At 38.5% G+C, this 15,782-nt stretch overlaps 1 protein-coding gene across 2 annotated transcripts in view; it reads left to right on the top strand.

Moving 5' to 3' along the window:
• Positions 1–15,782, top strand: part of rg (rugose) — a 162,693-nt gene that overhangs the window by 136,923 nt on the left and 9,988 nt on the right. For both annotated transcript variants that reach the window (XM_065491093.1, XM_065491092.1), the window contains exons 34-36: positions 2,787–2,904; positions 8,855–8,957; positions 9,962–10,077. In XM_065491093.1, coding sequence (XP_065347165.1) covers positions 2,787–2,904; positions 8,855–8,957; positions 9,962–10,077 — 337 coding nt within the window. The remainder of the gene's footprint in view (positions 1–2,786; positions 2,905–8,854; positions 8,958–9,961; positions 10,078–15,782) is intronic.

The raw sequence follows: 15,782 nt of genomic DNA, 5'->3' as shown, positions 1-15,782 counted from the left end.
TCAATTAATTTTTGTCTCGTGAGTTTTTTTAAATCACGAGGTGACTGGTTTCATGAGGACGTTGGAGCAAAATATTTTATGATCAAACAGGAGTAATTTAAATCAATCTTGTACCATCTTAGTGCGTTTGTTCAATGCCAAAAAAGCCATCGTTATATATTTGAAATTCGATAAACTTAATTTATAAATTAAATCCACTCCAATTTGTAAATGATTTTTCGCACATACAACTCTTCTCAATTGGTCAGAAATAAAGTTAGTTTGTTGTTTCCAATTGAAGTCTAATTTTATATTGTTTTTGTTACCGAATTAATTTTTAGATGAATTCGATTTTCAGTTCTTGAATGATAGAGCCATTAGTTTACCATGATTTCAACCTTAAATCTTTGTCTCTCTTCCTGTATTTAACATAATTATAAATTTTTGTTAAGTTTCGCAAAAGGAGATCACTTTCTGCCGTTGTATATAGTGAAGATAAGTGGCAAAACAAAATCAAAAACTCAGAAAAATATCCAAAACCCGTTTCTACCTTAGGTGCTATTATGGACCATAAAAATTGTATTATCATTCCTAAATAATCGTCTCGCACATAAAAATTTCATGGCCCAAGCTGTAAAATTAACTCCTAAGTACGGGGTGACCTCGCAGTACCCAACAAGATGGCGGAAAGTGTGTATGAGCTTGGTTGGCGCCTGCTTTTGGTTTTGCTCGTTTCGGTGTCGCGCCGAGTGAGTTGCGCGCGTTATTGATCTGCTGCTGCTGCTGCATCTTTGTGCCGAGTGCGCACACACCGAGAGAGCTGTGTTTGCTATGGGTCCACTGGCAGGCCTCACGCGCGCCTTTTGCAACACGACGATTTTATTTGTCGACGACAATTCAACCAACAATCTGCACGTACACTTTATGCTCACTCGCGGTGCGTGTACGAAGCACGTCCGAGTGCGCGCCGCCATGATGTGTCAGCGCGGTCGTCATAAATTAATGATCTAATGGAAAGCGCCGCCGAGTGACACTGCGTCAGGCCGGATCGTTCAGGCAATTAGTTTGTTATTCGTGTTGCGAAAGTGCTGCTTGATCCAAATCGTAGCAATGGCGAGAATGTTGCAGCGCAAAAACATGACTCGTATAAATATGCCCATGGATATGAAAAAAAGAAATCGAATTGTGTCCTGCCGTAATGGTTGGGTTATTTCAATATTCAAAACGATGATAAATCTAATAGGAGTGCGATAGGAATAGAATAGGACATTGGACCAAAACGAATTGCGTATTATGGAGGGCTATCGCCTCCTAACTCTCTTTACAACGAAACACATTTTTCAAATAGAACATTAAAAACTGTTCTGGATAAAACAAACCCATTTCAAACGTATTACTGCGTATAAATTACTTACAAATAATAAATAGCTATATGGGTTTGTGCAATTTCCATTCCTATTAAAAATTAAAAGGAAGAACTGTTTTTCGTGTGTGGTCCAAGGACTTTATTTAACGTTTACCTTTTTTAAATTGTCGGCTATAAGTCGGAATTGAATCCAGCTACTCTGCATTTGTGGAGTAAAATAGTTCATTTGAGGGTTTCAAAACCAAAATCGGTTCAGCCATACGCGGTAGAAACGAAGATTTTTTTATTTCAAAAGATTTATTGCATAGGTTTCTTCCGCCGATGGCTAATCTGGTAATGGTTTTCAGGACGTCAAATGAAATATTTTTACGCCAAGAATGCACAGTAGCAGGATTGAATCTGAAATCGGAAGTACTTGAAAATTTGAAGTGAACCGTGTAGCGCCATGGGTTGAAGGCTCCAAACAATTAAAAAATAATTTTAATGTAAAATTTAAGACGTTTATGAAGCCTTGTTATAATCAAATAAAAATATCAAGAAGCAACAAAAAAATTACTTTTTAGCTTGACTCTAAGAATTAAGGCTAAAACTGCATTATCTAAAATAATTTTTTGCGGCGAACCGTTTTAAATTCCTATACCCTAGCTCAAATTGATTCTTTCGCGGAAAACGTTATTTTTCCCCCTTGTTAATTCTTCTGCTCTGGGCGATTTTTTCCAACTGACTGAACGATTTCGGCTCCAAGTCGGGTTTTTGTCCATTTTATGCGGCAGTTTAGCTGGAAAAGATCGCAATGCTTCAATTAAAGCGGAGAACGCGGCGCAAAAACGGCCGTGGTTTAATCCGGCGGAAAAAAGAGTTATGTCTACCTTGGGAGGAAATTTTAAAATGTCAACGCAGCGGCAAATAATGAATGGCTCCAGCTTGTTTTTTGTGCGTGGAAGCCAGCCAGCCAGTTATTAGACGCTCTCCGTCCGCTTCTTTCGCTGCGGAGAGTTTCGTTTCGTCTCTGCGCGCTGGAACTTTTTTCCTGCTCTGTGTCGTGTGTGCTGCTGCTTTTGCCGGTATCAAAGGACAAAATCAAAAGCCACGCTAGCTATGCGGTTGATTTGTTACTTTTTCAGCATCTCCTGTTTGGTGCTTCTTAATTAATGCGCCCATTCCAAGCGGCAGCGACTTCAACCCTGCGCGCCGGTGTTTATTTAGTGTGTGCTGCATTATCTCGGCCGGCCACCATTAATCTTGGTCTCTTTTCCGTGCCCTTTCGATCACTCTTCAGGCCCCTCTATATACACGTCGATCGCAGCTGCGATATTTTTCTCGCCGAGTGCACACACCATAACATCCCGCGCGTTTGCATTCTTCAAACCTATTACGCTCATTAAGATGATGCTGAGTGGAGATTGTCGCGCCGGTGCTAATTAGTGGTTCGGTGTTGCAGGTGCTCAAATACTGCGACCACCTCCATGGAAAGTGGTACTTCTCGGAAGTGCGGGCCATCTTCGCCAGGCGCTACCTCCTGCAGAACACGGCCATCGAGATCTTCCTCGCCAGCAGGAGTAAGTACTTCAGTCACTTTTTTCCTATCCCTCGAAAAAATAAATAGGAACTCGATATCTGAAAGGTCCTCCTAAGTCGGAAATTCTATGAAAATGAAATGCCCCAAAGGGAAATTGAATGTGAACAAAAAGTCCCAATAGTGAACTGTATTCATGAAACTTGACTGATTTTGGGCGGTGTTTCCCTTTCCCAACAATATTATTTGGTTACTTATCTAAAAATTTAAAAGAAAATCAACCATTCCAAAGCTTTGAAATTTGGATGCTTGAATCGGGAAAGGCGGTCTTTTCATTATTAAGATGGGATTTCTAAAATTTAAATGACCATGATAGTCTTTCCTATTTTTCAATTTACGGTTCAAAACACAGTCATTTTGACTGAAAACAAATGGTTTTTGACAAAGCTTGATAGACTTAATTACGTTTTTTTTTTCATTGAAAAAATGCTAAAATTGCAACCGTCCAAATTGGTCCAAAACTATGTTTGGGCTTCCCTATTCAATTAAAAAATGCTGATTCTAAATCATTGGAAGCCACAAAAAATCAATCTGTGGCCGGCATTCTTTTCCTTGCGGCTGGGCATTTTCGTAATTTTGATTGTTCTTGTTGGACAATTTTTAATAATTCATCACATTTACACCTAATTTCAAAACATTATTTTTTATATTTTGTTTATTTACCCCTATTTTCTTCGCACTCATCTGGCAAACACACATAATTCTGTTTCTCGTCACATTTCGTCGCGATTAAATAATGCACGCGGACATCCTGTGCTCTGGCACATCACGTCAGCTGGTGGGGGCCGAGGGATGGATTAATTCGGCATCTAGACAAATTTGATTCCGCTCTCGAGGGGCACGAGAGCGGAGTGATTACGCTCACTGCAGCAAACATTTTTGCTCGGCGCGGCTTACCCGTCGCGCGGCAGAGATTGAGCATCATCCCTCTCAGAACCCCTCGGATCGAGAGCAGAGAACAAAGCCGGCCACCCCTCGAATTGCACATGCAGCATGTCTATAAATCGTAATCCAACGGCGTGCACACGCATCACGACCATAATGGGAAAAACACGACGAGCAACAATGCAACTCACCACCGACGGACAAAGCGCCGGGCACTTTTCAGCCCTCGATGATCATGATCTATATTATATCTTGATGCTGGCGCCATATGGATTATTTTTCGAGTACCTAAACGCCTCTTGTGGGCCAGAAAATTTTCCTAGCTGTAGATCCAGAGGTCGGAACAAATCACTAATATTGTAAATTTATTATAGAAGAAAATTAATAATTATGTAGCTTATCTGCTGAAGGTTTTAAAAGTTGTATGAGATGATGTAGGGATATATTTGTGCAATATTTTAATTCTACCCCTAGAGGTCATTCCCGCCAAAAGCTCTCCAAAACTCTTTTATCAAAATTGAATTGGCACTGTCAAAAGGAATAAATCTAAATCATTTTTGGTTCTTTATGCTAAAAAGGTATTATGAGACATACCGCCGAGCCTTGTTTATTTTTATTTTTAACTAGGAATTAATGTTATAACAATTTTAGATTTATCCGTAAATTTTCTGCACAAGCTCCCTGACTGTGTCTCCAAATTTGAGCATTTCCGTTCAGCTTCAGGTTTTTAATTTGATACTCTGATGATATTTAAATGGAAGAGATTATTATGAAACAAGACCAAAGTCAATGTTAATAATCAGTCAAATCTATACTAAGTATTTTTGCACTCCCCAAGTTTAGAGTTTTTATTCTTAAAGATTGAATTTTTCACATCGTGGCGTTTGTTTTCATTTCAATTCTATCTGAAATTTTTAGGTCAGGGAATTTCGCAGCAACATTTCCCAACAACGAAAAAAATCATCATCGCGTCTCCAAAGTAAAAAATGCTAGAATCCTTTCCCCCTGGCACAAAATATTCGTTTGTGTTTATTTCGGCGCCCTTTGAAATCCTCTTTTGGCCTCGGCGGTCTCGCTTTTGTCCGGGCTGCATTTATTGGAGTAGCAAACTCGATAAGCGGGCGCCGGCGCTGGCTGCAAGGCAAGAGTGCGCATGTAGCGAGCGCGGATGACGCCGCCCTCCGTCGCATAAATCATCCTGTTTGCCAGCCGAGTGGAGCAGTGCGCGGCCCGGAATTATTTGCCATTTCTCCAGGGACTTTCGACCTCCCCTTTTAATTTCAACTTTTCGAATTACACGACAACTTTATTGCCCCTTGAGTTCCGTGCATTCGAAGCAGCAGAAATTTGTTATTGGCAATTCAAGAAGTGGAAAATCTAACGTGTGGTTTCCTGAAATTCCAAACGTTTTCCTGCGTCCTGGAAAATGCAATATCATAAATTACTTGCCTCGATGATTTTTTACAACTTTGAAATTTTTGGCATCAAAATTTCGATTGTCTAATCAAATGAGAGTTAAAATTTTTGGAAAATCTACCTTTATTATTAATGTCAACTATTAGCTTATAATATAAAGGTTAAAATATTTATAATGAAAGGCGTCAACCAACAATCTCGGTTGGACATTATTTTTAGGCAAGAATGAAAATAAATTCAAACAGATGAACGTATTCAACCATTAAATTCCAGATAATTTTGTACATTAAGTTATTTATTTTATGTAAAAATGATGCTTTATTATATTTTTAATTGAATAACTGGAAAAGATAACAGAAAATTGTATCATGCGTTGAAATAATCAAGAACGCAAAAAATAATCGAAATTTTGACAAAAAAAATCAAGTTTTATCCGTCGGACATAGCAATCTTTGAGGTCGAAAATGGTAAAAAATAACCATAAGCTTGTGATATAAATACTTAAATCAAAAGGTAAAACTATACTAGATGAATGTTTTCTTTTGATTTAAAAAAGAAAATCAGGAAAAACGCCACATATACAGTCTAAAAAATCGAGGGACCCAGAACCGGTCTCGAATTGTTCTGGAAAAAAGACAAAGAAATGGCAGCTGCTGAAATTCGAATCGAGTCCGGCATTCCGCCTTTTATGTCTGCGGCCAATAAATCCGAAATTTCCGATGCCGCGCGCTCACTCGGCGCGCAATTAGAGTTTTATTTCGTTTGTGTGTGCGTCTCTGGGCGCGCAGGGCAGTAATTGATTGTCTTCTGAAAAGCAGGGAGTGGTTTCTCTCTTTCTCTCTCTCTCGTCGAAGTGCGCGAATCGAACCTATAAATTTCCACAACTTTTTTCCACGTTCGTTTTCTTGCCATCTGCGCGTTGGAACAATGCAGATGCGGTGGCCGGATGTTAAATTTAAATTATCAGCAACTGGCCGCAGCAGCCGCGCAATAAAAATAATTCCAGTGCGTGTTTTTTACAGCATTATTGGTCCGCCCGCCGCTTTTCTTTTTCTGAGCTAGATTTATGGCCGCGCCGAAGAGCGAATTTCAATGAGCTCTCGAGCTTTTGTTTCCGCTGCGGTGCCAAATTAGTTTGTTATCACGCGAATTTCGGGCCAAAAAAGCAACCTTGTGCGGAGAGAGAGATAATCGGGACGGCCGATCTGCTGGCTCGAGAGAATTATGAGAGATGCTGCGGGGCCGCGCAGGAATTAAACAATGGGACTGAAAAAATTGAATGTGCGTTGCTTGATGACTTAGTCTATGCGAGCGGTGACGTGAAGTGAATAATGGTCCGGCATTGCTCGCGCTGGCAAAGAAATACTGCGCCGCCTCGGTCACGTGCAATATTTTACTTTTCTCGGAAATCAAGTCGCAAAATATGAGACAGGCCTGGGAGGAAATTGCAGACGTGCCGCCAATTATTTTTAATGAAGTGATACAACTCGCACTGCTGCCCCGCGCGCCAACAGACCGTCGCGTAAACTGCGCAGCCAAATTGCTTAATTATCATTGCCGCGACTCGCCACCGATACACTTTTTATCATTTTCAATTCCAGCAGCAACATGTTCAATCCGTTATTTACAACATTCTGAACAAATTCACCCGTTTTTATCCTCCTCTCAATAAACGGTCTCGCGCGGTCATTAACTTCATGGGGTTTCAGCAATTGATTCCATATTGCATTTTATTCATTTATATTATAGGTTGAACCAATTTTTAACTTGGAAGGAATGCTTTGGTCAGACCAAAACAGACTAAAAATGCAAACTTCTAACAATATATTAACCCAAAAAATTAACCCTTTTGGGCTTTTATATATTCTTGAGGGGGTAATTTATTGCTAAGTTTATTATCATATTTTAGGACTTTAGATCGTTCTAAATAAATTATCATATTTTTCTAATCTTCCCCTTGATCAATTTGAATCTCAAACTGTCGTATTCATTCAGAGGTCCGTTGGACTTTTACTTGTTGTTAGCAATTTTACATCTCTAAGAAGCTCAAAACAGATATAATGCCTAAAAAATTGATACGGCAAATTTTGGGTTACGTGGTCAGCCACAAGCCGCCGCTTAGCTCCGCCAGCCGCACCAGCCACCGGTCAAAAATTCGACAAAAATCAAATAGTTCTGGAGAAAAAATTGGTCTCCGACCTTTAGGGCTGTTTAGCATTATCAAACTTCATTTTTGAAATTTCTAATCCGCTACCAATAAAATGACGCGGCCGAAACCTCGACAACAAAGCATTTAAACCTACGAATAATTCTTAAAATTATCAAAAACTGAATTATAGCGCACGTGGGAACATGAAATATTTTCCTTCGTGTGTGGTGTCTTTGTCATTGATCAATACTTTCTGTAATCAATTTTTTATTTATTTACCAATAAAATATTTTGTTAATTTTTTAAAAATCTACTTAATTGAAATTTACAAAAATCACAATTAATTGTTTTATTTGAAATCCTGGAAGCCAAAAATGTTTAATTTACTCACATGCAGCACAAACCAATAAAAGAACTTAAAATAAATTCTTCCTTTGTTAATTTAGAGTAAATTCTCAACTTAATTATATGTGATAGTTTCCTAAATAATCGCTGAATATTTTTAGGTTAGGAATAAATAAAAATTATACCATAGGTTTATCGCAACAACGAGTAAAAGTGCGAGTATTTATCCTCAATCCCAATTAACACACCACAATTAATAAGTAACAAGAAATTTGAATTCATTAAGTCAGTTTTATGGATTGGTGTACATCAGATATTTTTCATTTTCAATATTGTGCATGTGGTAGATCTTTTCCCAATAATCATGCTAAAAACACTTAATCAAATAACTCTCCGGATAAGCAAAAAACGTAATAAAACCACAACTATTTCACTCCAAACAGAAGTATGAATATTTCCTTAAAAACGCCTAAAACCACTGTAACCACTGCTGCTCAATAAATTTAACTGGCATGAAAACTTCGAAGTGCCTATTTTTAACCAGCTAAGAGAGAGCATTTCAATAATTCCTGCGGTCCACCGCACCTGCTGTTTTGTGTTGACAAAAAATCCACTTCTTGGAAATCGCCTGCTGACCATAATGTTTATTAATAAAGAACGAGTTCTCATCGGAAACGTGCACGCGGTCATTTCAAAAATATCCTAGCAATGTTTTGAGTTTTGGAGTTTATGGCGACACACTAAATACAGCTGTAGCCATTAAATCCATGTAAATGACGAGAGGAGTGAGTCACGTCGGCCGCGCATAATCACTTGTAAATATTATCAAATTTAGAACTTTTACGAGCGCCACCGACTTTTTTATGAAGCTCCCCCGGCGTAATGGAGGAGAGAGCGCAGGGGGCACGTACACGGGAATAAATTATACCTGCTGCCTTATCAAATCCTCGCCGATAGATTGTAAATTAAATTAAATTAAAACCCAGCAGGGACGACTGCATATATAGCGCAGGGATATCGAGTTTCCTCTCTCTTTCTTTCTCTCTCTCTCTCTCGGAAGCACACGCAGTGTTACATGCGTTTAAACGCTGCTTATTCGCCCCGATTTATGCATGACGTCGTGTTTTGTCTGTTGCAGCTTCGATTATGTTCGCCTTCTCGGACCAAACCACCGTGAAAAAGGTGATCAAGGCGTTGCCCAGAGTCGGCGTCGGCATCAAATATGGCATTCCGCAGACCAGGTGAGTGTTGCCAAAATGTCTGTCCACGCGCGCGTGTGTGTTTGCATGCACTCGCCATATCTATCTGCGCTCAAGCTTGCCTGCGCGCGTAATTTATCAATGGCGTGGGTGTGCAAAAACGCCGAACCTTCAGGTCGCTGATCTTGCACCTCAGTCAGAGAGGTTGTCCCTTTCGCATGCAAAATAGTCCCACCACCGAATCACAATCGAGTTTAGTTGTGTGTTTTTCCTGCTGTGATATTTTTATCACGGATGAGGCATCCCAATAATGCTTACTTTTATCGTTCTGAGCTAAATAAATTAAATATAAATATTTCGAGAAATTGAAATCACCCTTATTTAAAGGGAAGAAGTAGCCCCTTGAGAAAATCTATATAGTGTTTGAAGCACCCAACAGTTTTCAGGTATTTTCTTTGTCGTTTCAGATTCAAACCTTCCGTGCATTCTTTGGTTAAATGATATTTAATTTTACATGCTGAACCCCAAAATCGGTTCAGCCAAACGCGGTAGAAACGACAGCAAAGATTTTTCGTCTTGAAGAATTGATTTTTAGGTTGCTACCGCACTTGGCTGAACTGATTTTGGTTTTCCAGCACGTCAAATTAAAATTTTCACTGTAAAAATGTACAGCAGCAGGATTTAATCTGGAACCGCAGTATCAGAACATTAGAAATAAACAGGCGTAAATTATTGTTGGCAGCACCTGTAGGTGGTTTCCAACACTAAAAGGGAAGTGCACCATTTGACCAAAACATTGAAATTTAACTTTCCTCCAAAGCGAATTTCCTGTTATCATCTGGTCAAAAGATATAAAAAATTGGTTACATGGTGCGCTTCCCTTGTAAGGTGAAATTAAACTTTAAAAACTGTTCAACGATGCTAAAATTATAGGCCTGGCTTGACATTAAGAAGTAAAAACTGTGTTTGATAGAATTCCTTATCTTTAACTCATAATTATAGTGGTTGTTGTAAGTTGTAATTAATGATAATTAATTGTTCATCAGGCGTGCGTCAATGATGTCACCACGTCAATTAATGAGGTCATCCAACATGACGCAAAAATGGCAGCGCAGAGAAATCTCCAACTTTGAGTACCTCATGTTCCTCAACACCATCGCAGGTTAGTTTTGTTACAATTTCTCCTAATTACTCCGGAATAAACATAAACATTTTGCCATCAAAATTACATTTCAGTGCTAAAAACTATGGTTAAAAAATTGACCGCTAGGAATATTGATTTTCCAAGTTCAGTAATTTATCGTTTACAAGGTTTGACAAAAGGGCGAACAGTCGACATAAATGAACTCGAATACATTTTGAAAAATCATGCTTTCGCTCAAAATTTACTATTTTTTACTCACATGAGACACCCGATATCGTTCTTTGACGTCAAATTTCCTAAACAAAATGAATATTTTTATTTTAAACTTGGCACAACAAATGCCTCTATATGTTTTAGATATTTCATGTTGTTTCAGGTGTTAAATGTTTTTTTTTTAAACTGGAGGCTAAATTTGAAAAAATCAGTATGACTTAAAAAATTTAAACTGGAAACTTCACTTCTATTTGACGTCATTGGATGCATTTTACAAGGGGTTTTCCTTCCTCTAAAGTGAAAAAATTGCTTTATTAATTTCAATTAATTTTATTTCTTAAAAATACAGCAAAGAGGTAACCCTGTTTTTTTTATATAAATCGTTTTTGGATACACATATTGATAAAAAAAAAAATACCCTTAATAATCGGCTTGCGCGCGAAAACTGTCCCCACGGCGTCTTCTTCTTTCCTTGTGCGGAGGAGAAACATCATCCGGTAATTGTTCTGGTCGGCGCATAAATATTTCGCGGTCGCAAGTGCGGCATGTTTGTTTTATATTTCCGCCGAGCAAGCGAGCGAGCGAGTGAGCGAGAGAGAATATGTTTAGCGGCTCTTTTGGTTGTGATCGTTCTTTTTTGTTTTTCCTGATGAATTGCACTGACCAGCGATGTCACTCGGCATCCATTGTGATGCCAGTCCTCGGCCCGGACTTGAATAAGCAAGCGGCCCGTGGACGCGCAGAGAGAAAGAGCCTCTCGCCTCAGTGACACGCCGATCTGTCACTCTTTTGCCTCTCATATTTGTTAAGTAAGTGCGTTTATCCGCGAATGCATCTCTCGCTCATTGTCAGCCGCCTGGATATATCGAGCCAGCCAGCGTGCCTGCTCAATCCCCTGTTTTTTTGTCGCCCGCCGGCCAAATGTTGCGGTTTCACAGCTACGCTGATCATTATTTTTTCATATCTATTTGCTATATATCAATTCGCCTCCTGAAAATAAATTATATTAGTCTTTTAACGTGCTTAACAATTGAAATAATTTGATGTTTTAAAGACATATACTTAGATTGAGTAAAATTTTAACAATAAACTGAAAATATTTTGTTTCAATTTAAATTGTAAGCTATAACACTAGAGATGACACGCTTCTTTAAATCAGTTTAATGAATCAGTCACTACAATGCGTCTTCGTCATATTATATTGTTTTTAATCATTTAAGTTAGTAAATATTTCGCTTCATAACTGCATGAATCAAATTAATAAGCCAAATTTTAAATTTTTCTATAAGAAGATAAACAAATTAGTTAATTCATTAGTGTTATTTTTATTTAATTTTAATGGGTTTAAGTAATCGAAAGTAAAGAAATTAATTTTTTAAACTTATATTTTCCATTCGTTAGAGATTCAAATAACACTTGAACACTCAATAATTGTTATTATGCTAGCTCTTAATTTATTATTATGAATCAAAATTGTTTCAGTGTGTTTCCTTTTGTTCAAAATTAGTTTTTGCGCTCTTACGATGGTTGATGAAATTTCTCTTAAAAATGGCAATAATCGTTGAATTAGGAGGCCTTAAATAGGACTGGCACTGTAAAACTCCAGGAAATCCTTGTTGAAAAAATATACATAAAATAATCCATTAGAATTTGATTAAAGCCAAACTTAAGCAAATACACAGCAGTGTAAATTTTTTTAGAAAAAATTGCTGAGAAGTTATCAAGCTTTTCAAATGGTGGGGGTCCCTTTTTAATTTAATCTTAAGTCACAACGAAGAGTTTCTCCAATACATACCGTTGGAAATGTCTCAACTAGAGGAATCGAAATCTGCCAAGGAAATACGGTCAAGCGTTGTTGGTTTTGCAGAAAATGGGCGAGATTGTAACTGTAGCAAGGTGCTCTTTAGATTAATGCCCATTGTTTATCAAATAATTTGAACAAACTGCTCCTTACAATCTTGAACTCGAGGGTTCAGTTTTAAAAATATGGCATTTTTCATCCTTTAGATTTTCAAATGCTTTCTATATTTTTTAAGTATTTTTTTTACTTATACATGCAATTCATTATGTTTTAGCATAAAAGTCGTCCAGCTACTGTGATATTGTTATATTCAAATATGTTGCGCAAGTTTTCTCGTGGTTCCCAGCATACCTTTGTGTGTGGGTGCAGCATCCCACAAGCTTTCCACCCGTTTCCGAGCTCACTAGCTCTCTCTTTTCTCTTCTGTCTGTCTCATTTCTCGAGGCAGCCGGGCGGAAGGGCTTGATATATGGACTGGGGATGCGCATTAGTGGCAGCAAGCGGGGTATGTCGTCTCTACTTAGGCACCGTTTCAATCACGATGTCTCCTGAGGGATCAGCGCAGCCGCTCCCACCGACGCTGCCGGGCTCGCGCGCGCAAATAAAAGAGCACGCGTTCGCTGAGATCGGTTTGCTAAACTTTATTTATTTTTTTTATTACTCCTGGACGCAATTATTCGATGCAAAGGAATGGCCATCTGCCCTGACAAAAAGTTGCCAGCCGCCGGATGAGTTCCAGACTCCTCGCGTTCGATGATAATTCTGCGGCCTCTGAGGAGCCGCCGATCGATCGTCTTCTTCTTTTGTTGTTGTTTTCTTTGTTTTGTTTGCTTCTGCCGCGAAATCGAAAACGATTTTATTGTTTTAAAAACAAACGCCGCAGCTAACTGCCAAGGGGATTAAATGCCGGCCGCGGCAGAACGTCTTCCGAGAAGAGGACGAATTTCTGTCACATTGTTGCTAGGCTGATTTTACTTTTTTTACTCGAAATGCGAGGAGCTTGACAAGCCTTCGCAATGTTATGAATAAACTTAGCTGCGATTGGCGATTTTTATATAAATTTTTTCCGATAGTTCTTCAATACATATTTTTATATTTTTAACCAATATTTGATATTTATGAGTTTTAGACGAGTTATAGAAGGCAGAATAGTCGAATAATTATATTTTAAGATTTCCTCGGAGAAAAGTTAAATGAAGAGTGTTTTTACCCTGCGAAGTTGTATGACGTGTCTGTATATTTTTAAATCCTTGAATCAAGAACTAAATGTACTTGATTGCTGACCTGTAAAGCTCTACTTTGAGGTAAATCCGCAACAAAATCAAACGATCAGTTGAAATTGCGTGATTCGTGCTCAATTGATGGTTTTGAGACGATTGGAAGCGCAGAAAAACATCCAATCGTCCAAACTTCACAGTCCTGATTTTAATATATGATTTGCTTACAGTAATTTTAATTTGGTACTTAATAATAATACAAAGATATATTTAAAAAGCGATAAATATTTTTCTATGCAACTCGATTTCAGTGTGCTTTCACAGAAACGCGATATTTTGGCCTTTGTACCGGCTCAAAAGTTGTGACAAGGGCTGCGGCACCTGCGTGTTCCAAAGTGGCGGAGTGTTGACAAACGCCAGACCTAAATGGGTAGAAAAGTGCGTTGTCGGGAAATTTGACAAGACGCCGGCGAGCAGCTGGAGCCTCTCTCGAGAAAGAGAGATAGAAAAAAGAGAGCGCGGGCGGCGTCTTCAATCGTGCCACTCTGAGAAATATTATGTTGTGGCGTCGGGGCAGAACGTTTTTTAACTCCTTTCATCGTCATTCATCACGCACCAATAAAAAATAAAAACAACATCATAACAACATTAAGAGCCGATCCGCCGCGGAGACCATGCGAGAGCAGACATTAAAAGTCGAATAAATAAGCCGATCCCGAGTGGCGCGCATAAATCATACACACGCAAAGAGAGAGAAGAAACTCACTCGCTTGCTCGGTTTCCATTGAGCGCGGCGAGCCCTTTCTCTCCGCAATATTTATTGCCTACACCGCCGCGAGTTTTGCTCTTCATTAAATAAAACTAACAAACGCCGCGGCAGGCGAGCCAGACCGATTAATAAAAATTGAAATTTTGCGGAATTATTAGACGCCGCAGTGCTTGTTATTTGTTCATACTCTGCAAATCGGGGTAATTAGGTACCGATTTATTGCGTTAGTGCGAACTTTGGTTTCCAAGGTGATTTTTAAGGGGGAGGGAATTTGTTTTTAGCTTCATGCTCGGTCTCTTGATGGAGAATTTTAAATATTATTCCAAAATAGTAAAATATAAATGGAAAGGGTGTTTGGATATTATTTTACAAAATGACTGTTCGAAATAACTGGATTTTCCGCAGCACTTTTTGGGATATTTAAAAAACAGGAATACCACTTTTCCATGTTTGGCTGTACCTTATACATTATACTTTTATGATTGCACACATAAAAGACGCTAAAAGCACTCAAAATTAAAAGGATTTAAAAGCTTGTATCGTTGCTTTTTGAGTGTTGTTTAATTACTTTTTGCAACTGTCGAAAATTTCAAGCGTCAGTGTCGTTTTCTCGTCAAACCTGAGATTTTAATCTTAACGACTTTGATAAATTTTCTTGACGGTATTTTCAGCCACTTAAATTTTTAGTGTACAATTTTGTAAACATTGATTTTGACTTTCAATTATTAAAACCTCTAAAGTAATAATTTTTATATTTGACAATCGTCTGGATTTTTTTACTAAAATTTGATTACAAATTCGGGAAAATTGTATATTTTGGCAAAATAAAACGGACAGATAAAACTGCCAACCCTGATTTTTAATTAATTATTTTTTTCACTTAAATCTTAAACCTATCCTCACGACATAACATAGGTTGAAATTCACTTTGGTGTGAGGAATTTTAATCAGCCATGAAAATAATTTTTTAATCCAAACAACTTTGGCACTCTTATTTTAATAATTTCCCGTTGCAAATTTTGATGATTATTGTCGCTTTATTAAAAATCACCATATTGGTTTGGAGTTGCTTCTTTTTTAGGAGGGTAGGGGCTTCATTAAAATATTCACCGCTATTTACGTATATACACAGTTAACAGATTAAAATAATCAACGTTAGAACATCGGTTTTCAGACGCTCAACTTGAATCCTTTTGGTCTAATAATTACTTTATTTCAGTTAAACACAAAAAAGTACTCGCCCAAAATAACCTTTTTTTATCTGCCTGCGGCGGCCGCAAATGAAATTTCAATAAGGTGGAACTCAAACGCACTCTCTCTCTCTCTCTCTTTCTCTCTTTATGATGGGGAGTAAATCAAAGCGCGGTCGGCCGCTGACTGAGTCAGCCTGTCTTCATTTATCCAATTGGCGACAGCCATTTAACATGCTCCGGCTCAAAAGAGGCAGAGAGCGTTTAAATTTAGAACCACCTTGCTTGTGTAGACACGCGATTAAAGAAGATTAGCGGCTTTTAAATTTGAAGTGCCCGCCTGCCTCTCTCTCTCTCTCTCTCTCTCTTCTCTCTCTCTCTCTCTTGTGGCTCGACGCTTGGTGACTTACGCGCGCCAAAAAGTCGTCGCCAAAAAAGTGACAAATTTCCACGGTGCGACACCGCGTCCCGAGATTTATGCAGCCGCATGTGTTTTCTTAAAAGAAACATAACCGCCGTCGCACGATCTGCCG

This window comes from Cloeon dipterum, chromosome 4 (assembly GCF_949628265.1).
Source record: "Cloeon dipterum chromosome 4, ieCloDipt1.1, whole genome shotgun sequence".
Taxonomy (NCBI): Eukaryota; Metazoa; Arthropoda; class Insecta; order Ephemeroptera; family Baetidae; genus Cloeon; species Cloeon dipterum.
This window is presented reverse-complemented; position numbering and strand designations above follow the sequence as displayed.